This window comes from Bactrocera tryoni, chromosome 1 (assembly GCF_016617805.1).
Source record: "Bactrocera tryoni isolate S06 chromosome 1, CSIRO_BtryS06_freeze2, whole genome shotgun sequence".
NCBI lineage: Eukaryota > Metazoa > Arthropoda > Insecta > Diptera > Tephritidae > Bactrocera > Bactrocera tryoni.
Window position 1 is genome coordinate 85,354,070 of NC_052499.1, and position 23,164 is coordinate 85,377,233.

Here is a 23,164-nt window from a genome sequence, read left to right on the forward strand (position 1 = left end):
GAGCTAGCAAGAAACGTTACTCCAGAACCGCTATCGGTAGAATTCAGGTCGGTATTCCCGTACCCCCTGGTGTTCGCAGAAGCTTGGCTAGCGCTGGTCCACTATCGGTACATGCGCTGTCGAAAAGTCTTTGGGTCCAAGATCGATCGCCAGAGATCTAGTGATCTCTTTGCCCTCAGTAATTCTAGCCTCTCCTTAGATGTAGGGCTTTTAACGCGCCATTACCCTATTGGCATCCACCCAGTAAGGCTGGGAATCCTACCAGACGCCATCTGCAGAAGCTGTATGGAAAAAGATGAGGTGAAAACAGCTCAACACTTCCTTCTTGACTGACCCGCGTTTGGGTGGTCAATAGCTAAACATTTGGACCCGCAGACCTTCAGACATCTCACCGAACTGGCGGGAGTAGACATTAAACGCCTGTGCAAATTTATATTGGCCACTAAGCGTTTTTAAAGTTTGAACACAGGAGTACTTCTTTCTATGGCCTCACAAAGGACTACACAGAGTAGTCATGCGAAAAATTTTAAGAATCACATACACTTAACCGACAATTTTAAAAAGAATAGGTAAGGATTTTCACTCATTACTAAAACAACGTGACTTTCAAACCAATCTACCGTATTTTAGACCGTGAATCTGAGTTAGAACTGTCAGAGCTTATAACAATACTTGAAACTAAATAAATTAGTGAGTCAGACAGATAAAATTACAGAACTTAAGGAACTAAATACAAATGCTTTACCAAAATCCATCGTACATTTACCAGAGACGTCCTACTCTGCTGACTGTATTTCGAAAATTGGTCGAATTGACAGCTTTCCAAAATTTTCGTGATTCGAAGTATGGTTGGTATAAGTTTATAGTTCTCGTGGCTGGTTCCATTCTCTCAAACACCCATAGGTAGTCTCACCAGTAAAGTGTGCAATCACTAGGTCAAGCGCTTGAAGAGACTTTAAACTGGCTGAGTCGCTGCTCTGTCTGCTCGTTCGATTCGCCGTTGTTTACTCAGTTGAGCTTGTCTGTTTATTTCCAATGGTGTGCAGTTAATTGTGATTCCGCTTTACTGTATTAAGCACCTTTTTGCTTCGCTACAACACATACACACGCACGGATGTGTGCCTCGTATGCGTCGGTTGCACGTTCAAACGAGTTGAGGCAGAATGCCGTAACCAAAACAAAGAAGGTAGTAAAACTCCATGCCGCGCACGCACAAACATAAACAAGTCGAAAGGAAATGTGGCAAGAAAAATCGTACTTAAGGCAAGCATAGCCGGTGTTCTATAAAGGGTGGTTCAAATTAAAATTTTCGCAGTTGGGAAGAGCCACCCGCACAAGTTGGAAGCAGAAGCTGTAGAGCTTTCTATACACTTATTCTCCAAATCTCATAATCACCTTAACCGGATAGTAGTCAAATTATACTTTTTTATTTTTAATTAATTACTCGATACTTTGCTGATCGAAGGCGAAAGGATTCCATATTAATCAATTAAAAAATGTGTATTTGGCTCACCCTCTAACGCATATGAGCATCGTTACAGTGCATTTGCAGTCAAAACGGCGTGTGGCAGCAACGCTCGCTCGTAAAAATTCCTTGCAACACCACAGCCAGTTGTGAAAATTTCGCAGAAAATAAAGGAAATGGAATTCAAAAAGAAAATCAAAAGCAGGTAAAACAAAAATTAAGGCAACACAGTTAGAGTTATGCGCGTGCATATGTGTGTGTGTGCGTGTGCGGGCACATTGCAGCCACCGAAATTCCGGAAGCATTTGGTGCACACAATTGCGCGGACGCCGCTCTTTAGAAGACCCGTGGCAGCAAGTGCTGGTTGATTTTCAAATCACACACACATATATACAAAGTACGCGTACGTGTGTTGCAGTGCAAGTGTAAAATTGAAATTCCAGAAATGAAGCGCCAATATCTACATATGTATGTATGTCTACGCACCCTGTAGGAAATCGCGCTTGTGAAATGAAACTCAGCACCCGCAATGAAGTCTCTATGAAGAGAGTGCAACCTGCAACTTACCGCTATAATTAAAATCTTTAATTGGTCAGTAAGCTGGAAATCGGCACCAGCCGATATTATATACATTTTCCTTAATGTATTCGGTCAGTCCGATTTGTTGCGGGTCATGCAACACGGGCGCACTACAATAACGTTTGTACTGAAATTGGAAACCACTTGCAACGCCAAAGGCTTTTAATCACTCCAGTCAAGTGTCTCGATGAAATGTGTGTGCAAGTCGACTCTTATACGTGTGTGTGTGTTTGCAATGGTAAATAACTGTAAGTTTAAGTATGTGTACACTTCTTGAAATGCCATTTCGCAATCATTTGGTTTACGATATTTGCAAAATGAAGGGTTTCATGGAGCGGCATTTGGCCTTTCAATTAGTTCAATCAAATTGCTGAATGACGTTATAAGGGAGCAGGGTCCTGTGTGACGTTATTCCCGTTTTATATAACTACTAATGTAGAATTATCAATAAAACTATTTTGTTTGCTTATTTTAATTAGAAATTTTATGAAATTTAGAAAAGAAGTTGAATACAAGGTCATGTCGGATCATTGGATTCTGTGTTGAGAAACAATTTTTCTAATAATTTTTTCAAATTGCAATTCGATCTTAGGCAGTTTGTTGTTTTATACACTATAAACAGTTTTGATCCAATTATAAATAAAACAAACATTTTTTTGAAACATATTGAATAGAAAATTTTCACAAGACAAAACGATGTGGGCCAAGTTTTGAGAATCTTTCGAGAACTTCTTCTGCAGTGACTTCAATGCCAAGATGCGTGTGAAGCAACGCCAGACCGATCAATTTGTCTTGAAGCATGTTCGTCCTCAGCCACGTTTTCATGCGGCGAAGTGTGGAAAAAGAGCATTCAGAGCTCCCATTCGTCACAGGAAGTGTACCCAAAAAGCGAAGAAACCTACTAATTATGGTTCTGGCAGTTCTTCAAAGTTTCCAATGAATTAGTCGGTAACTTGTTGTTATTTGACTTTGCTCCCCAAAAGACCTTTGAATCTTTCTATCAAGCAATCAATAAGATTTTCCGTTTCTTAGATTTTCAAAGCACATACTTTTTCTGGAAACAGCAAACTCAGTTGAAATCCATCCAATACTTCTCTAGAAAAGCGCGTCTTCAGATCTTAGAGAAATGCACACTGAGACACTGCCTTCGCAAGTTCTCATGCAGAAATTTTCGCGTTTTGTTTGTTGGCCGCAGATTCTTGGTTTCTCTTGTTTTTCTTCGTAAATTTTAAGTTCTACCTCCAGTTTTTTTCGTGTCGGAATAAATAGATTGAAAATGTTCCTCAGCTTTTCGTCTTTGACTTCGGAACCTTACAAGCAGTGTATCTATCATATTTGATGCGTTTGCCAGATCAATCGATTCTTTCTGAAGAATCACGCTGAGTGAACGAATTAGAGATATATAAAATATTACTTATTCCTCATTGAATCCGTCACTAACTATATACAGTCCTTTGTGAAGGCTCCTGTAATCAGAATATGAAAGTCCACTTTGCCGAGAGTTGTTTGAGGTCAATACCAATCTGCTTAGTCGTTCTATTTTCCACCAGCTTATTGAAATGTCTGAAGATGTAAGCTCCCAGCGGCTTAAGCTCACAACGTTTGTGCAATCAAGAAAGAAATTTTGAGATGTTTCTATCTCGGATTCTTCCAAACAGCTTCTTCAAACAGGTTTGGTAGGATTCTCAACCTTAAGAACGGATCTCCGACTCGTTTCCTTTTTATATATTTTGCTGGGCTAAGCTGCCTTTTCCAACCAGTTCGTCAGCTTTGCATTGGCCCTGGCACTCATACTAGTATTATCGCCATTGGTTACGAGGTTAGGCATGCCTTAACTAGCCTTGAACGCATTTTTAATGACTTCCCTAGTAAAATAAACTTAATATTTACTTCGCCAAAATTTTCTTGAAAATTCTTATTGGAAAACCCTTTATTTCAAGTTTATAAATTACATAAAATACACATGTAAGTCTAATTAAATATGAGATCTCTTGTTAGTATTTGAGAATAATTAAATTGCAATGTTTGCTCACCTTTGCCTGCGATTGCTCATTTAGTTGGCAAGAAGTCGATACTTCTACATATATTCACATACATTTTACATAAGTATGCTTGTTTACACTCACTCATTTGAAGTGCTCAACAAATAAAGCGGTTGGAGAGCATTTTGTTGTGCTCTCTGATCGACAATTCGCTCGCAGCCAAACAAATACTTCAATTTTAAAATTAATAATTAAAAGTGCATACATAAATATGCATATATTAAATGCACTCATAATCTTCAAACGGGTGGCACTTTATTCAAGCGAAATACTGGTGAGTCGTGTAAACGATTTCTTAGAAAAACCAGCTGAGGTAGATAACAAATGTGATAAATTTCAGAAGGGTAACAACAATATTCTGTGAACGATTATAACTAAGGGCTACAAGAACTGAAATAAACACATTGATCTCTTTTTCTATTTTCTGCAAATTACACAACGTAATCAGCAGGAAAAATACCCGCGCGCAATGAATCACCCTTTATAAATACATTTTTCACAAGCGTATGTGTTGCGTGCGATTTCCATCAAATATTTGACAATATCGTGAATGAATGTAGGTACACATACATATGTACATATATAAAAGTGCAAATAAACACCAACAAGATCACCGCGATCACCAAAATCTTACCTTAAACTTGAGACTTTTTATTGCTTCGCTGCTTAATCAGTGGTAAACTGACTCTTCTGCGTTGGCAAAACGCACGTTTTTCAAGTTTGTTTTGCTTTTTAGCGTCTGCTCTTTTCTTTTTATTTTGATTGAATTATCTCTGAATTATCTCACGGATCGCTCACTCGCACGCTGTTTCACCGGTTCCAAAGCGATGCTAACCGACCGAAAGCGAATTTCATACTGAGCAAATCGCTCAATGTTTTGCTGAGCGTAGCAGAGTTGCACAAATGACAATAAAAGATTAAAAATCTATGAATAAGCACTCTCAAACGTGAATACTCAAGAACATATTATTAAGTGTTGGTGAAATTATTTTGCTTTTTATATTTATTCCGGGGAAAAACAAGTACTAGATGTGTAATTTTTAGCTACAGTGGCTCACAGTGTAAATCCCGAAATGTTTCAGTTAAATTATAGAGCAAAAGTTTGTAATACCCGGAAGTAACCGTATAGTCCAGTCATTATACTAAGTTCACCTCGGAATTCGATATACCCATTTATAGTATATGTCTGTAAATACTTGTTCATTGACACTCTAGGTATACCCTACCATATATAGGTTTTGAGACAACTTTAGGGTGTCAATATACAAGTATTTACAGTCATATAAATGGGTATATCGAATTCCGAGATTCTTACCTAATTTAAGCTTAAATGACTGGACTAGATCAGCGTGAGAAACTGTTCCTCTGTTTGCCTGTAATGCAAGCGTAGTACAGCTTCAGTTCTTGAGACACATATTTGTCTCCCTCAGAAACTGTTTACTTGTTGGAATCGCCGTTATCGGAGGAATATAGGGTAAAGCTGCCATATAAATCTCCGATCAAAGTTAAGTTTTTGTATGGAACACATTTTTATTTTATAAATTATCTTCACACAATTTTGCAGGGGTTTTTATTCAAGGCAGCGATATAATCTCCGATATTGTTCCAATCGGAAGACTATAGCAACTGCCATATAGTGTGTTTTCACAGTAGTAATACTTGTAGTCCTACTGATTATTTCCAAGCTGTTGCTACAAAGAATAATAGTTTTGTCCACCTAAAACTAATCGAGATAGATATAGAATTATGTACATATATATAAACGGTCGTGGCCACGCCCACTTTTTGGTTTTTGGTGAAATCCCATATCCCGGGACCTGTCCAATCGATTTCGACAAAATTTAGTACACAATTCAAGAAGCAATTAATATAACGGGATACAACTTTGCACGAATAATGCATTTAATGTGTGCCACCTTATGACAAAAAATTGTTCAAATCCAACCAAAACTGTTCGAGACCCTAGGTACCGAATATGTGGACCCCAGTACCTATAGTTGACTTTCGTTCGAAAATATTGGTCAATGTGCGACTGAATTCTTTTCCTGCAGTAATCATTCTGTGTATCGAAAATGGGTGGACTCGTGTCAACCCTTCCCTGAGCCCTCATATACCTAATATAAACATTTTCGAACTATCTGTTGACTTAATGCTGGATATATTGGCCAATATGTAAGTTATCCTAATGAATATAAGAGAGTTCATAACAGTATATCCTGTGCGTAAAATGGATACAATTGGACGAAAACTTGACCTAGTCTCCGTATAACCATTACCAGGATTTTCGAACATCCGGCTGGTTTTGTATAATAACTATGTATGTATGTAGTATACTGATTTTGGTTTTTCTAACAAATCTTATGCCGAATATGTACGTAGATCAGTGTTATATATGGTTGTATATATAAAATTGATTAGATTTCGATCCTCTGGTTGACGTTTTACATTGTAAGGTATTTCACTGGCTTTGATTCCTGCAAGTTGGAAAAGTTTACAAGTAAAATGTACGGTTGTACCGAAACTTAGCGCTTTCTTACTTGTTTTTTTTTTACGATTAGTCATAAGCTGTGTGCTCTTTGCCAAGAAACTGTTACCGTCTGGTATTTTTATGGTTATATCATCTATCAGATTGTCATAGGTATTTATTATATTATTTATGATAGATTTGATTAGAAATTTATGACTTCTTTGTTTAGTTACAATTTCGACCTGGGAAAATTTCTTACAAGTAAATTTTGTCCTAAACTGTCTGAGCTAAAGAATAATTTGCAAGAGTTGTAATTTTATAAGGAACTTACTTCTATCAGTACTCTGGAAGTATTGAGAGCGGAGTGATGTCCCTCACTAGGTTTTTCCGCTTTTTGAATGATCTTATATAGTCATAAAGGCGTGTGTGGTTTATTTAAGAATTATTAAGGCCGAATAATATCATTGAATTACGAATGCATACAAACATTTACGGCTATACGACAAAAATTGGTCCAAGTTTGTCGAGAGTTTGAACAAAGTTCTTCAACGATTTGTGTTTAGAGTTTTGAAATAACAAACAGAGATACAAGGAGTGATTAAAACTGTTTATGATGAATATTTTTCTGCATAAAAATATTGCACTCTACTGAGTTAGAGGGTTTGGATTATGTATACTTGTAATTAAAACTCAATTTTTAGAGTTAATATGCCGCAGCTAATTACTTCGGTGTTCACATTTTTGAACACGGAAGCAAGTGCAGCCAACTTAACGAAAACTGCAAAATAAAATCGCAACATTTTTGGTCAATGCAGCCTTGGCTAGGTGCTGAAATCATTTGCAACATAGTTAGCCTCTTGCGACAGCTTTAAATTATGTTCACAGAGTTGCATTGCAACCAGGAGCGAGATAGTTACAGAAAGCTTATTGGCCTTAACTTGGGAATACTTCAGTACAACTATGGAATTTCAATGATTTCCGTGAATGCGCCTGAAAATTTCACAACATGTATTAAACAATGTGGCACGTGTCCTGTCGCTGTTGCATAGTCAGCACGTTGCACAAATCAAGCGCTCGACGGCCTTCAATCAAAGTGAACTGACCATGCGGCCGCAAATAGAAGATGCACGGTGTTGGTTCAACGCTTGGGCGAAAATTCCAATACATTATCGCATAAAATCCATACATACACAACAAAGTGGTTTAAGCCGTTTGTGCCTTGCAGGGCAGTTGTGGTCATTTGAGGTAATAAGTGAAGTTTTCTGGAATAACATTCGGTTAGGTTTGATAAATCTGGCAGGCAAATAAGCCACGCATAGACCAGTTTTGGTCCTTTGCTATACCAGCTGGAGTTCAGTTGCTGGGTCCAAGAGGTGTACTTATTGTTTATGACGCCTGCGCTTGACGCGAGTTTTAACAGACTCAGCGGCCTCACTATCGATACCTCCTGCAGTGGGTCATACCTTGGGGACCCCAGATGCTTACAGTTTTAGAGTGACTAGTTGAATTCTGTGAGAAAACAAATATGGATCGTTTGAGTAAAAACTCTCTCGCTCTCCATATTGGTCGCTGATCAGACATTTTAGATATAAATATGGTTCACATGTTATTGCTAATAAGACTTCATCGACACAACAGTGTTGCAATTCGTATCCACTTCTCAAAAACCTTCTTTGCTAAAATACCGTTACTCACAAACCGGCACAACGTTGGTCATTGCTCCGGTAGGGTCGCGCTGGCATTTCTATAAGTAGCGCCACGAGTGTGTGCGAGTGAAAAGAAGTTGTTGTAACTTTCGCCGGCTGTCTGCGAAATTCCTACACTTGAATTTACGAGACTTTTGCTTATTTCGTTTTACATGTCGATTTAATTTAACTTTTTTAACACTTTTTTCAGAAAAAAAATCGGTATGAACAGAACGACAACTGGGCAATTTTTGTTTTAAGGACAAGCGCCGAAGAAAAACGCCAAAAAACATACAACATTACTAAAGTTGCCACAACCGAGTTGAGAGTATCGTGCTAAAACAACAGTAATAAAGCAGCAAGAACAGCAAACTTGGCAGACAAGCGCTGAGCGAGTAGTGGAGCGACGGGCGCAGGGCGTTGTGAAAATGGTTGAAACGATGACAATTGCCAGTTGTTGCAAGTAGCGTAGAGACTGTCAAAAACTTGTCAAACCAGCACACACAAGTGGCAGCGCACAGAAGCTGCAAGGGAAGTGGCACGACAACAATACGAGCCGCACACAAGAAACACTAGAACAAGCTGCCGCGGCTGAAGACAGCACAAACTAGTTTTTGTGTGAAAAAAACCTAAATAAAATTTACGTTGTTTCCTTTTTGCACCAAAGTCCTTTTATTTGTCTTGGGCGACACGAAGAACAAGAGCAACTAATAAATCCAACAAAAGAAGTAGCACAAGCCTTACTCGAACCAAACAAAAAGCGTTGTTAAGCGCCGAAACATTAAACCGGCAGTGAGCACCCAGAAAAGGAACAACAACCCGACCCGCTACTTGACGACGGCTTGAAGGAGCGAGCGCACGAAAAGCGCAGCAAAGCCATAAAAGAGCTTGAGTTTCGCAGAACACAGGAAAAGGTGTGACGAGGGCCGACAGCCGTTGATGTGACAACGCTGCTCATACGAATTTGCAGCGCCAAAAGTCGGAGACGGCGACGAAGAGAGGCGCTCCTCGTGTACTTTTGATTGGAACTGCCACGTTAGTGTGCGTAAGTGAAATGTAATCATGCGGATAATGCGAGCATACCTTCAAACGGCAACAATAACAACTGCTTACTAATAGCTGCCACAATAGCAACAACAACAACAGTAAATAATCCTGAAGAGGGCACAAACAAATCATAAGGACAATATTCACAAGTGAGCAAAGTGAAGCTTCCTTGCTGGCAAGATATTCAAATCAAAAGACGCAGCAGCTGCAACAGCAATAACGGCACACACTAGCCGGCGGCAGAAATAAATGAGCAAGATTGTTGGCGCACTGCGTGCAATATGTCCGTGAGGACATCGGAATTCTACGTCAAAGCAAAGCGCGCAGGGCACAGCAGGACAACCGGAATGTAATATTCTGCTGCTAACGGTGAACAATGTCTGTATGATATCACAGCAACAACAGAGCGGAGCACAATAACAAGCAACCAAAACCAAAAACGATAAGAAAAACAAACAAAAATCAAAACAATTACCTCAGACGCAAAGGAAAAGCGTCAGTGGCACATTGCAGCGCTACGTCAACGACAGCATACGCAAGCAACAGCAACAGCAATCGGTCCATAGTGCCAGCGAAGTGTGACAGCAGCGAATAATGCGCCAAGACAAGGCACTACACGCCAGCCGGACGGCAGCCACGAGCAGCACACAACTCGAAACGCCAACGCCAACAACAGCAACAGCAACAGCACAAGTGTCCGCCGCAATGCTGCAGCAACAACAGCGCGTGCACAAGGCCGCCACGCAGCCAGAAGCAGCACCAGCGGCCGCACCAGCTCCACGGTCGGCGCGTGCAACAGAAGTCGAAACCGAAACCGAAAACACGCCGTGCGCGGAGCACCGTGTTGACATGAGATGTCCAAACAGTATTCTCCATGCCGCGCAGCAACAAGAACAGATGCCCAACACAGACATGGCCTTGAGCGCCAGTGCAGCATTGGGGGGCAGGAGCAGCAGCGCAGCGACGCAGAAATCACATGGCCAGCAAACGGCAATGCCAAATGCAGTGCACGCAGCCGCTACCACCGAACTGCTAACGACAGCAGCAACAACAAATTGCAAAACAGTGCACGCCACTCGCCTGCCAGCAGTTGATAAGGACAACGATAACAAAAGCATGAACAAAAGCAACAGCAGCACATTGTTGACACAAAAACAACAGCAGCAGCAACAACAACAACAGCTACAACAACGAACCGTGGCCTCCACAAAGTCAACGGCAGCAGCGGTTGAGAAGGCAGACAGCGCATTCCGCACAACAAATATTTTCGCAGCCGTCTGCCGCGGCTACAGCTGGACCAGCGCCAAGGATCGCACCAACAGCAAAGCGCTCTTCCATCTTCTCAATATGATTTTTTTTATGCTGTGCCTCATTGCGTGCGCTCTGGCGATGTACAGCATTGTGCGGCATTCGCGCAACGAGCAGCGGTTGCGGCAAGTGTTGCAACTGGACGAACGAATAAGTGCACTGGAGCTGCGGCTGCAATTATGTGAGCAGCGCCACCAACCAAGGCAACAGCAACATTTCGATTTGGACACGAACCGGCCGCTAAATAATGAGCGCACCAGCCCGGAGCTGGTGGATACCACCGGTGATTTGCATAATCAGCCAGGGGCGCCACCAAAGCAAATGTCCGTGGATGTGACACAAACGCTGCAGCGATTGTCGCGACAGGTGAGCGATTTGCATCGTTTGCGTCGTGATGTTTCGCATTTGCAAATGTCGCGTCGCCAACAGCAGCGCCGGCAGGCGAGTTTGGCGGCGGCGACCACCGCCGATGGACTACTGTTGCAGACACCGCAGCAAACGCATTCCGGCGAATGTGGATGTACGGCAGGTGAGTGACTTATAATCAACACATATACCTATGTTTTTTAAACATTGTATTGTAGACAAGTATTCGTTTTTACCTCTTGTACGAAGTTATATGTATAAAACTGTCGCAGATCGAAACTTTTCTCATCGTTGTTGCAACGGCGATACATTTTACTGTGCCTGCATTTTTGTTCAATGTTTACTTGTTTATTTAGAATATTCTATAAGACTACAAACACAAAAGTGGTTATAAGGCAGGTTGGGGTGAATATATTGGCCTACCGTTAACAATCGGTATACTTCCCAGTTGTTCTGATGCTGTTTATTATAAGGTTTGGTTAGGTTGGGTTAAATGGCTGATCAAAGATCGCACGTGGACTGCTTTATGCAGTGTTTTGTGAGGCCATAGAAAAGAAATACTCCTGTGTTCGAACTTATAAATTAGCAAACAGCTAAGTAGCCAAAAAAAATTTGCACAGGCGTTTAATTTCCATTCCCGCCGGCTCAGTGGGATGTCTGAAGGTGTGCGCTCTCAAATGTATAAGTTCTGACATCCCAAACGCGGGACAGTCAAGAAAGAAGTGTTGAGTTGTTTCCACCTCATCCGTACGGCTTCTTCAGATGACGTCTGGTAGGATTCTCAGCCTTAATGCGTGGATGTCAATAGGGCAATGCTCTGTTAAAAGCCCCAAAACTAGGAAAAGCCTAGACTTACTGAGGCAAAAAGATCATTAGATCTCTTGCGATCGATCTAGGGCCAATAGGCATTTGCGACAGCGCAGTACCGATAGTGGCTCAGCGCTGGCCATGCTTCTGCGAACTCCAGCTATCTAGAAGTGGAACACAAGGATACGTGAGCACCGACCCACTCCCATTCTATGGATAGCGATTCTAGTCTGCCTTTTCATGCTAGCACAACAGCTTTACAGTTTCCTGTGATTCCGCTGTGCCCTGGCACCCATACCAGTTTTATCACAAAGAAATTCGATGCTAATAAAGCGAGGTTAGGCGCTCTTTGACCAGCCCTGAACGCATTGTTATTGAGTTCAAGGTTAGTATCGGCGCTCTGCTCTCTAAGTGGATGGTCACTTCTCTGAAGGTGGCTGCACTCCGGAGCAGTAAATCTACTGTTACCTCAACCTCGACCTGAAAGACACTGCAATAATCAGAAAGTCTCAAGGTAAGGTTGACAGAGAGCTCCTGACAGTAAACCCGTCCGTATAGGGTTGAATTCTCCAATTTTCTGTAGCTAGATTTTTTTAAGGAAAAATAAAAATGAAATTTAACATCTTACAATATTCCAAATAATAATGACGATTCGTCAATGTCTTCGATATTTAGAACCGATAAGAAAGAAAGATCGTTTATACTCGTATATAAGAGTCAAGTCAAGTAACCGAAACGAAATCGGTTGTTTTGCATCGAGTCGGACTGGAATGTTCTAATTGCCTTAAAGAAAATCAAAATTTTGATGACATCGAGTGCAATACACGTATACGATTACTCTTTTGATTGAAAGTGGGTCCCAGACCCGACGATTTCGAATTTGCCTCTACGACAAGTACAATATGTTCTTTGATATTTTTAGAGTGTCAGTTATCAGTCATGCGATCTCGATCAAATCCATTTCCATCTATCCTGTCATAAAAAATCATTTTGTGGATTTTTTGATGGGTTCTGGAGCTGATACGGTCTCCACGTAATTAAAAAACCGCTCATGGATAGTTGCCTCCCTTGATGCGGGGCTTTGATAATACCCGTAATATCATTTTTGGTATCAGCAGATTTTTTCCCTTTCATTACATATAATACTCATTTTTCCACCTGCCTGGTGCTGAAATATGAAAATAGTTATTAAGCGGATTCCAAAGGTAATTTTGCAGAAGATTATTAATTTAAATTCCACCAGTCCCGTACTGTGTGTGTGTGGCTGCAACACACTCTCTCTCCGATTCCCATTAACTCAGAAAATCAGTTTAAAATCAATGTGATAATTGCTCTGACAACATTACGCCTGCCGTTGCAACACAGAGCTAATCGTATCGAAATAACAATTGAATTAATGCGTAGTTACTGCCGAACTTACGCACATACCAGACCCCGGACACATACTGAGCAAGTCCACTAATATTATATACACAGCCACATATGGGAATTTAGCAGGTTCAATATATTTATCTATATACTTGTGGCATATGCACCTATGCTCGGTAATTACAGAGGAATGTGTAGGAAGCTAACCAAATTAACGAACCCTCCGGATCTGTTGGACCAGTGATATGTGGTGACGACGACAGTCGGTAATTATTTACGTGCAAATAGCAAAATCAGCTTAGGACTCCTAATGCGTACAAGTTATCTGCTTATTGATATATATATGTAGGTGTTCAAGTTTGTATATAAGCGTGTACCTATTTACTTTTATGAATAAGTCTTCCTAAGTCTTAATTTAGCTTAATAAATATATTGTGTAGCAAAGAGCATGCAAATATATACTGACTTACTTAGAAGCTCATAGAGAAGTTTCTTCTTATTCCAAAGCCTCATGGAAATTAGAAGTATCGTTCGTTTTTTTCTACTTGGATCTTAAGGCTAAGGCCCAAAGCTCGATAACTCCACGTCCATGTCTCCATAGCAGTCAATAACCACAGAATTTCACGATCCCGTCTGGGCTTTCAGGTAGGAGATGATAAAAGCTTTGATACAATAATACTCTTCGCCGAATAATTCTGTGTTCGAGAAAAATTATGTTCCTACTTTTAAGAGCCTATTATCGGGGAGCTGTTTTCCATATGAGTATTTGTAATTTACACATCTTGCTAATTATTTTCGGGTGATTCGTATCGAATGCTGTTCCTACCCACCCTAATGTGCATGCCTCGGCTTACGAGCATAGATGTGAGAGTGTTTGCGTTGCCTGCAGGGAAGCGTTCGCACATTTTACTGAATTTGTTGGTTTTACGTCGTACTTCGGCTGCTGTTAATGCTCTTGACCGCAGCGTCTGCGAGCCACAATTAGCAGTTTAGCCCCACAGTTGCATATACACATACACACACATAATATATACAACCACATAAGCACCTATATAACCTTCGCACTGCAGTTCGTACCGTCACATCCTCACTTTTTCGACCGTTGTACGAGAGTTTGCACCCCCGCCAACTTGCACAAAGTATCAGCCGTTTATTCACTTTTCTCATGTCTTGCGGCCAAAGTTTGTTGTTTTCTTTTCTTCTCCCCCTACCCTCCTCAGCAACGTCTTGCTATTGTTCTTATAAATACAGACTCGTAATTTCTTTCTTGTTGATGCCTTATCCACCTCCGGCTGTCGTTTATTCCATTTCGTCCAGCAACTTCGGTCCAGCGCCTGAAGGGGCAGGGTCGCCGCTTCTTTGTGGCTCCCATTTTTGCTGTTGATATTTAATTACTTGAGAGGGTGGCAAATTTATGGCAGTTTAGAGATTTCATTAATTGGAAAAGCGTTTCCAAAGAAGTTGGGAGAGTGCGTGTGTGTGTGTCTACCACATATTAGGTGACTCGCCGGTGCTGTGCAAATGAAATTGGCCACAGTCAGTGTTGAATATAAATATATAGTATGTAGATATGTATGCACGCCTCACTGTGCACTTCCGTGTTGGAGCTGGCATACCTCTCTTCGACTTGACGTGCTTATTTGGCTTACTAAAGTTAATGGTGCGATAAATTTGGTTAAGACTAACTTTTTTCGCATACAATGTAAATATGTATGCATTTATTCTCATATTTATGCAGGAATGCGAAAACAATTTATTTATTTTAATATTAGCAAATAGTTTGGAAAATTGTTTTGTACATTGCCGGCTTTATTCCAGGGGTTTGATCGGCTCATAAATACGCTTGAGTAAGTTGATGAGAGCATTAAGTGGATTTCAGTGCTTAAGGTCTTCAAAATCATTGTTATCAAAATTAATGTCATTGTAGAAGAATATAATTAGCATTAGTAAGAACTTTTTATAAATTAAATAAGAAGCTGGAGCATCTTCTATTCTTCTGTCCAGCATTATCTAGAACTTGCGTTAAATATGTAGGAGCTTCGCAATTCATAAGATTAGATTAAGTAAAACCAGAAAAAACGTTAACTTCGGTTGCACCGAAGCTAAATACCCTTCACAGGTGCATTTCTCTTAGTAACTATGTGTCCAGTTTATATGGCAGCTATATGCTATAGTAAGCCGATCTGAACAATTTCTTCAGAGATTACATTGTTGTCTTAGAAAATATTCTATACCAAATTTCGTGAAGATACATTGTCAAATGTGAAAGTTTTCCATACAAGCCCTTGATTTCGATCGTTCAGCTTATATGGCAGCTATATGTTATAGTGATCCGATATAAGCAATTGAGCAGCTTCTCGAAGAGAAAATGACGTTTGCAAAATTTCAAAACGATATCTTAAAAACTGAGGGACTCATTCGTATATATGCAGACAGACGGACATGGCTAAATCGACTCAGCTTGACATACTGATAATTTATATACATATATAATTTATAGGGTCTCTGACCCTCCTTCTGGGTGTTACAAACTTCGTGACAAACTTAATATACCCTGTTCAGGGTATAAAAAAAATGAGATATCAAGGTTCGCAAAAGTGTTGACGTCCTGTATGATGAATACCTCAGCTTAAATTGAATTGTACCTGCATCTGTCATTACTAAAGACCAGTAAAACTTAACCTGTTAAATTATATTTATTCTTCATATATGGATTTCTCATACAAAGAAGTTAGTTTACTTACCACCAAGTCTGTTACAGCCAGAAGGAAACGTCGGAGATCCTATATATGTACATATACGAGGTGAATCGGTTTAGCCGGCGCGCCAATCGTTTTTCTTTTTCGCTGTTTGGCGTCATTGGAGATTCCAAGTGTTACCAGGTTCTTCTCCGACTGTTCACTCTAATGGAATTGAAGTCTACCTCTAGCTCTGCTACCCTACGCGGGTACTGCGTCGAATATTCTCATAGCTGGAGTGTTTTCATCCATTCCGATGACATGTTCTTTTGAATTTTCCCAAAAACCAATGGTTTCGGTTGCAGCTGCGGTCCTACAGTTTCCTTATACCGAGTTGCTAACGACTGCTTTCAGAGAGCAGTAGTGCAAGTTGAGTAGAAAATCGTTGCAGCTTCTCGACATCGAACCTTTTCTGTCTTTGTTGACGTGCGTTTTATGCTGCACAGAGGCGGGTGCGTCCTTGTTAGGACCTCGGAGTGTACGCACGTCTAAAACATTGGAGACGTGTCTTACGACTATCACAACAGAATCGATCTGGTTGGTGGCTTGACGAATTTTCCTATGCTGGAATCTAGTATTACATATAAGCATATTTCGGTCCCCGGCGAAGTCGATCAGCCTCAACCCATTAAGAGATGTTTCATCATGGAGGCTTACTTTACGACCGTTGTGCCAAAGATATCTTCTTTGCTGACCAACCTTTGCGTTAATGTCCCTAAGCACGATTTTGACATCGTGGCGCTTCAAGTTCTCATAGAAGACATCTTTGGCCACATCGTCCGTCTCTTCCGTCGGACGTGCCAAATCAGGGATATTTTGAAGAACTTCGCTTTGATGCGGATTGTGGTTAGACGTTCATACACCAGTGTGAACGACAGGACTCGGTGACGGAGTCTCTCTTCCACCACAAATTCCACACCGAACTTGCGCTCCTTTATATGGTCCTTAGAAAATGCCACAAGGACCTACTTGTCTCATTCCTTGTCCCGTCCATCACACTTTTACTCTTACGAGGATATCAAGCAACCTGGCATCGGCACCTTCCCAATTAGGGCACGGTACATTACAGGTGCATAGTGGTCAACGGAAAGGGAGGCTGTTTTATTCTTTTCACTGGGGGTGGCTTTTACGTGGAGTGTCCCAAACCCAGCGCACAACCCTGCTAAGGGATGTTTTGCCTTCTCACTTTAGCTCACCTTGAAACGGATGTGTTTTGGCTACCCAGAGGATACTTGGCCTAAGACCGGAAGTCGTGAGCTGCTTCAGTCATATGTAAAAAAATTGTTTCTGGCCATTCCCTAGTGAATGTTTTAGAATTATCAGCTACAGTTTTTTAACGGTGTTGAACTTTCCAACTCAAAATAGAGGTTATGCTTCGGTTAATGCAATTTAAATTCAAATCGCTATGCAAATAGCTTAGGTTAGAAATTCGAAACACGATTCTATATTTACACATACCTAATTTAGAAATGCCAAATATGCACTTATCGAACACAGGTAGTCTTTTCTCGCCGTATTTTTTACGCCCAACCTCAACAAAATACATTTATATGTATGTATGCAGATATGCTTTTCACGTTTTGGCTTTTTCTTTCCTTTCACTTTTGTCCTGTGGTCTGTGGCCTCAAACTCTGCAAACTGCCATTACCCCCCACATGTTCACTTTTTCGCCTGACGCGTTCATCCCACGCCTCATATTGCCTATCTTTCTTCATCGCCGGCGCCCCTCACTTGGACACATCTAATGTATACATTTATTGGTGTTTAGCGTGTTTAGAGCTCGTGCCACTTGGGAAAAGTATTTATGTAGTTCTGCGTCGATAAAGTTTGATTATTCAGGGATTACTGTCGGATTGGTCGCACCGGTGGCTCATACACAAACATTTCAAAATCGTTAGAACGAACTACCACAACCGCATTGTTCCTTTGCTCTTGTTGTTCTTGCCACTGCTGTTATCCGTTTTGCATAAATTCACACAGACGCTTGAGAATATGGAAATAACACAGGCGAAGAGAGAGCGAAAAAATTCAGTCAAAATTTATTTCGGACATGCGACGGCTGCGACGCTGGCGGTGGCGAGCTGAGAAGGGCGCCGGGTATTAACACAATTTGTGTTGACATTCACACAATTAAGTCGCCTGCAATAAAAGTAAGTCTTGGCTTAAAGTGATTGCGGCGCTCGGCGAGACGGCTGGACCTGGCCATTTATGAGCACGTTTCATGCACTCGCTTCTCAAACACACGCACACACACACACAAATTGACACAGTGGTGGGTGTGTTTATGTTTGCACAAAAGTTTATCCAAGGATTAAAGTGGCGACAACATTTGTTGCACAGTCGGTCACTCAGCAAACAGCGCAGACAAGCCGCAAACTAGCGACAAAGAAACTATTAGAGGAACAAAGAGACAAGTTCAACAACTGGACGTTAATCCTTTGTGGAGCAGCTTGTGTGCATAGGGAAATGTGCGAACGTGGGGTTTCACCAGAAAAAGTTTGCAGCGCTTTCCGCACATATTTCATATGCATTTGTGATTCACTCTTCGAGGGTCATTAAATTAAGTGTTGACATGAAGTGATGAACATCAACGCCACGCACACATACACATCTTTCTACTAACATATGTCGGAAATAACTGTAAATACGAGCGACTCGCATGTGAGCAAACAGTTTAAGCAGAGAAGTGGACGAAGTAAAGTGTGTGCCGTTTGTTCAAAAAAAGGCAAAGGGACAACTTCTCCTGGGAGTAATTTTCTGATTCGTTTTTGATAAAAATTATGGAAATTTTTCCACTGAAACTTTCTCGGACCCAATTCTTACTAAATTATGAAGCAATTTTTGTAAGTGCCTTGCGATTATCCCTCGCTGTTTGGGCTAAATGCTGGTGACACATCAGCTCACATATGGCCTAAAAGTGACTATTGGAGATGTTAACAATATGCACGTAGAGATATATTAGATTAAATACATTAAACTTAATCTAGACATGATTAAATCCCGAGTTTTATAAATTAATTAAACTTTAGACGCCTTAAATGAGATTGCTCTTCTTTATTGGCGTAGACACCGCTTACGCGGTTATAGCCGAGTTTACAACAGCGCGCCAGGCGTTCTTCCTTTTCGTACTTTGGCGCCTATTGGATATTCCAAGTGTGGCTAGGTCCTCCTCCACAGGGTTTTTCCAACAGAGTGGAAGTCTTTTTCTTCCTCTGCTTTCCCCGGCGGATACTGCGTCAAATACTCTCTGAGCTGAAGTATTTTTATCCATTCGGACGACATTTTCGTACTTTGGCGCCTATTGGATATTCCAAGTGCGGCTAGGTCCTTCTCCACAGGGTTTTTCCAACAGAGTGGAAGTCTTCCTCTGCTTTCCCCGGCGGGTACTGCGTCGAATACTCTCTGAACTGAATTGTTTTCATCCATTCGGACGATATGTCCCAGCCAGCGTAGCCGCGGTCTCTTAATTCGCTGAACTATGTCAATGTCGTCGTATATTTCGTGCAGCTCATCGTTCCATCGGACTCGCCGTTACCAATGCGAAAAGAACTATAAATCTTCCGCAGAACTTTTCTAAAACGCTAAAACTCGTAACGTCGGCTTATCAAATGTTGTCACCGCCCATGTCTCGGCACCATAAAGCAGGACGGGAATAATTAGTGACTTATAAAGTTTGGTCTTTGTTCGTCGAGAGAGGGCTTTACTTCTCAATTGCCTACTCAGTCCGAATCTGAATAGAATCTGTTGCCAAGGGTTATTCTGCGTTGGATTTCGCAGCTGACATTGCTGTTGGTGTTAATATTGGTTGCAAGATAGACAAATTTATCTATGAATTCGAAGTTATGACTGCCGACAGTGACGTGGGAGCCAAGTCTCGAGTGCGACGACTGTTTGTTTGATAACACGAGATATCTTCGTCTCTTAAATGAGATTACGCCAGCTATTTATAGAATCTACATCCTTTGTGGAGATTAAAAACGAGTTTAATAGCCCTTCTTTGAAATACTTTTAGCAGATATTTCCGTTATTTACGTTATTGCGTAAAAATAGCTGGTCGTTAATACCCATTACCGAGCCAGAAAAACTATAGGTTTAGTTTACGTTATATATTGTACCCTATCAAACAGCTTGCTAGAGAGGACATACTTACTTAACTTTCGTCAGATTTTAAACGAGTCTGCTCTGCTGTCCTCTTACGTTCTGCGATTTGATCCATCCACCTCCCATGAGTTTGACAAGCGCTGGCCAAAACTTGTGCCGCGAAATTTTTCTGCCTCAAATTGGAACTCCAAAGATCCTCTTCTTGCTCTTAGCAAAGTTCATCCCGCCGCCATGTTAGGAGTTCTAACTGGACATTGTCCAAAAGCTTCCATGCGATATGGTTACTTATATCGTCGGACTCAAAATGCCAACTTGTATTGAAAGTAGATTCACCTCTTCTACTTTCAATACAATTTGGCATTTTGAGTCCGATAATATAATTCATCATTTATACACTTCCTTCTCAACTGTTCAGCTTTTGTCAGATTGTGGTTGAAACATCTCTGTAGACACAACTTCGGCGACCTAGCCTGGTGATCAATTTCTCAAGGGCCACCGACTTCCACCAAATGACACAACAAGTACAAGTCACGGAGACCCTTCCTACAGTTCTATCATCACTAGTTCCATTAAACTTTTTTTTTTAAATAGAAGCCAACCAACAATCAACATTGCAATGATTCCAGTGATGCCTCAATTTGAGCGCATCGCACGTACTTTTTCACACATTACATGTGCGTATGTGTGTGTTCATACCTGGCTATTTTGTCATTATTGACTTCAAAGCCAAAATAGCAATCTTTCAAACTTGCCATTTGTGTTCTTATTTCCTAAGTTAGTTTGGTCGGATTGTAAAACAAAAGCAAGGTGACCCCAGTAATTTTAGCCACAAGAGGAATGCTTTCGAATGCAAATGTAAGTGGGAATTCAGAACCCTGGAAATAATTCGACACTGCACACACGCACAACAGAGCTTTACCCAGCTGTACATTGACACACATGGGAACAGGCATTGATAGTCACACACACACACACAAGTCTTCACCCGACAGCTCTCTTTCAGCATTAGCAGAGTGGTTCTAAGCTGAGATGAGCCGCACACTGAGAGCACTTGCTGGCGCGCTGCATTCACTGCGCCCAGCCAAAGTAGATTTTCGATTTAGGATTTCGGCCTTGCTTCCAGCAGCAGCGGTGGCGATGATAAATGAAGCACCTGGCTGCAACTGTCGTGGGCAAACAAGCCCCCATTTCCCCCCGCTGCTGCACGGCAGCAACACAACTGGTCGAAGACCTCAACTCCTTGTCCATAGTTCAGCAGACATATTCCACTTTTTCCCCAATTCACTATATCACAATATCAAGGTGGCAGTTTCGCTTTTTGTTGCTTTCGCCGGCTTTGTCCATTTGCTGTGCTGTTGCTGGCTTTGTACTGTGATCATTTGCACCCGTCAGCTATTTAGGACACACCGAAGCACTCATCCGCAACACACGCATCCACACTCACGTGTTCGAATATGTGAAGGGGGGCTTGGTCAGCATCCACCACATGAGAACTGCGCAAATAGACGCGTGCTACTCATGAGGACATTGGAGTGCATCAAAGCGTCAATACAATCGGTAAACGTACTTGAACCCTTGTCTATGCTGTACGAGATGTAGTGGATGCCTGCTTTGTTGTTGTTATTACTGAGTACCTAACTGTTGCTGGGAACAATAGCGCGTCGTACATCGCGCTGGAATTGTCATCTGCAAGCGATGTGCGATGCTGTAAAAAATATGCTGGCGCCCCGGGTCAACTTGTCCAGCCTCAATTGCTCAACCGACCGTTGGCGACAGTTGAGCAGGCAAAGCTATGCGAAGCCGTCTAGAGCTAACCGAATCTGTCGCAGCCGAAAAGTAAGGTCATGTGGACAGTCGCTCTCTCACCCCCCAACACTCCAACGGTATCTCTTCGATTTGTGTTGCAGTGAAATTTCACATATTTTTCCTCACTCACACGGACACACACGTGGGCTTTTACTTAGCAAATAGACGACAAATCGGCATATGCCAGTGGCGCGGCGATTGCCCGTGACCACATTGACATGTCATTGAACAGAATTACGAATTTGCATTTGAATTTGCATGGAGCAGTCAATCGATGACAGCGAAGCGAAGGTATGGGCAGGGAAGGACGGGAGAGAGGGAGGTGTGACATTGGCTGGCTGTGTGAGGGACTACTCGATCTTTTCACATTCGTAGACACTCGTAGACAAATTCTGTTGACCAAGCGGCCGAACTGTGGTTTACTACACCAAACAGTTATCGGCAGATGAGACACAGAGAGAGATTGAAGTATGACGCAATTACACATGAATGCAGGAATTTAATATGTACATTTGTAGGCAATCATAGACAGTTTTAGGCATTCGTGCGGGCCTCTGGCGCAGGCTTGCCTATTGGACTTCGGAGTGCAGTCGCACTGTCACCAGCAGTGGTTCGATTTAAATGTGATTTATTATAAATGACTTTCTCCTCAAGGCTGGTTTGCGGCCGCCTGACATCTACACATGTACGTTAACAACTCAACTTGACAGAGATTTATGTAGAGCAATTAGTCGTAGTTGTGTTATCGGAACTATTGTTGTCTCTCATTTGATTATTATTTAAAACTAAAGAAGCACATAACCTTAAACGCAGCAGGGAACGTCGGTCACGACGTTAGATATCAAGGCTAATTGGAGCTCTTAATTTGACTTTGTGACTCAATTGACATTGTGATGGATCAGATTTCTTGAAAACTGCTTTTAACAGAGTTATACGTTTGCACGTGGAAAGCATGGAAATGAAGTTGTGCTCCATGCGTTTAGTTGAGAGATAAAACGTCTTGAAACTTGTTGGAAAAACTTTCCGAGTGCGCACACATTCTATAGTGTGTATAGTTCCATACATTCCATAGACTTGTTATAAGCCTTCGCTGGAATTGTCTTCAGTGAACTCGTGGCGCGTTCCTCGAAAAGAATTTTTCGGTTTGGAAAATAGATAAAAGTCACTGGGACACAAATCTGGCGTTTGCGATTGCTGAGCGATGACTCTCGTTTCGTCTTTGGCCAAAAAGTTCATTACAATCATGCTGGAATTTGATCGGGGTTTATCGTGATGCGACATCCATACATTTTTAGTTCACAAATCCGGCCGTTTACAACGAATTGCTTTACGTAGACGCTTCGAGACAGGCAAATAGTATTTCTTTTTGATTGTTTGACCCCTTG

General features: G+C 41.4%; 2 protein-coding genes across 15 annotated transcripts in view; one reads left to right on the forward strand and one right to left on the reverse strand.

The window, feature by feature from the left end:
• The window catches only part of LOC120766738 (caspase-3-like), a 28,822-nt gene extending 23,892 nt beyond the window's left edge, over positions 1 to 4,930 (reverse strand). The window contains exon 1 of one of the 2 annotated variants that reach the window (XM_040092402.1): positions 4,721 to 4,930. The gene's annotated coding sequence lies outside the window, so the exon portion shown is untranslated. Of the gene's footprint in view, positions 1 to 4,718 lie in introns of both variants that reach the window. The other variant, XM_040092403.1, reaches the window with a different exon arrangement.
• LOC120766736 (collagen alpha chain CG42342) overlaps positions 1 to 23,164 on the forward strand; it is a 213,352-nt gene that overhangs the window by 19,776 nt on the left and 170,412 nt on the right. For all 13 annotated transcript variants that reach the window (XM_040092390.1, XM_040092388.1, XM_040092391.1 and 10 more), the window contains exon 2: positions 8,450 to 11,122. In XM_040092390.1, the coding sequence (XP_039948324.1) occupies positions 9,880 to 11,122 (1,243 nt within the window). In that variant the 5' untranslated portion in view covers positions 8,450 to 9,879. The remainder of the gene's footprint in view (positions 1 to 8,449; positions 11,123 to 23,164) is intronic.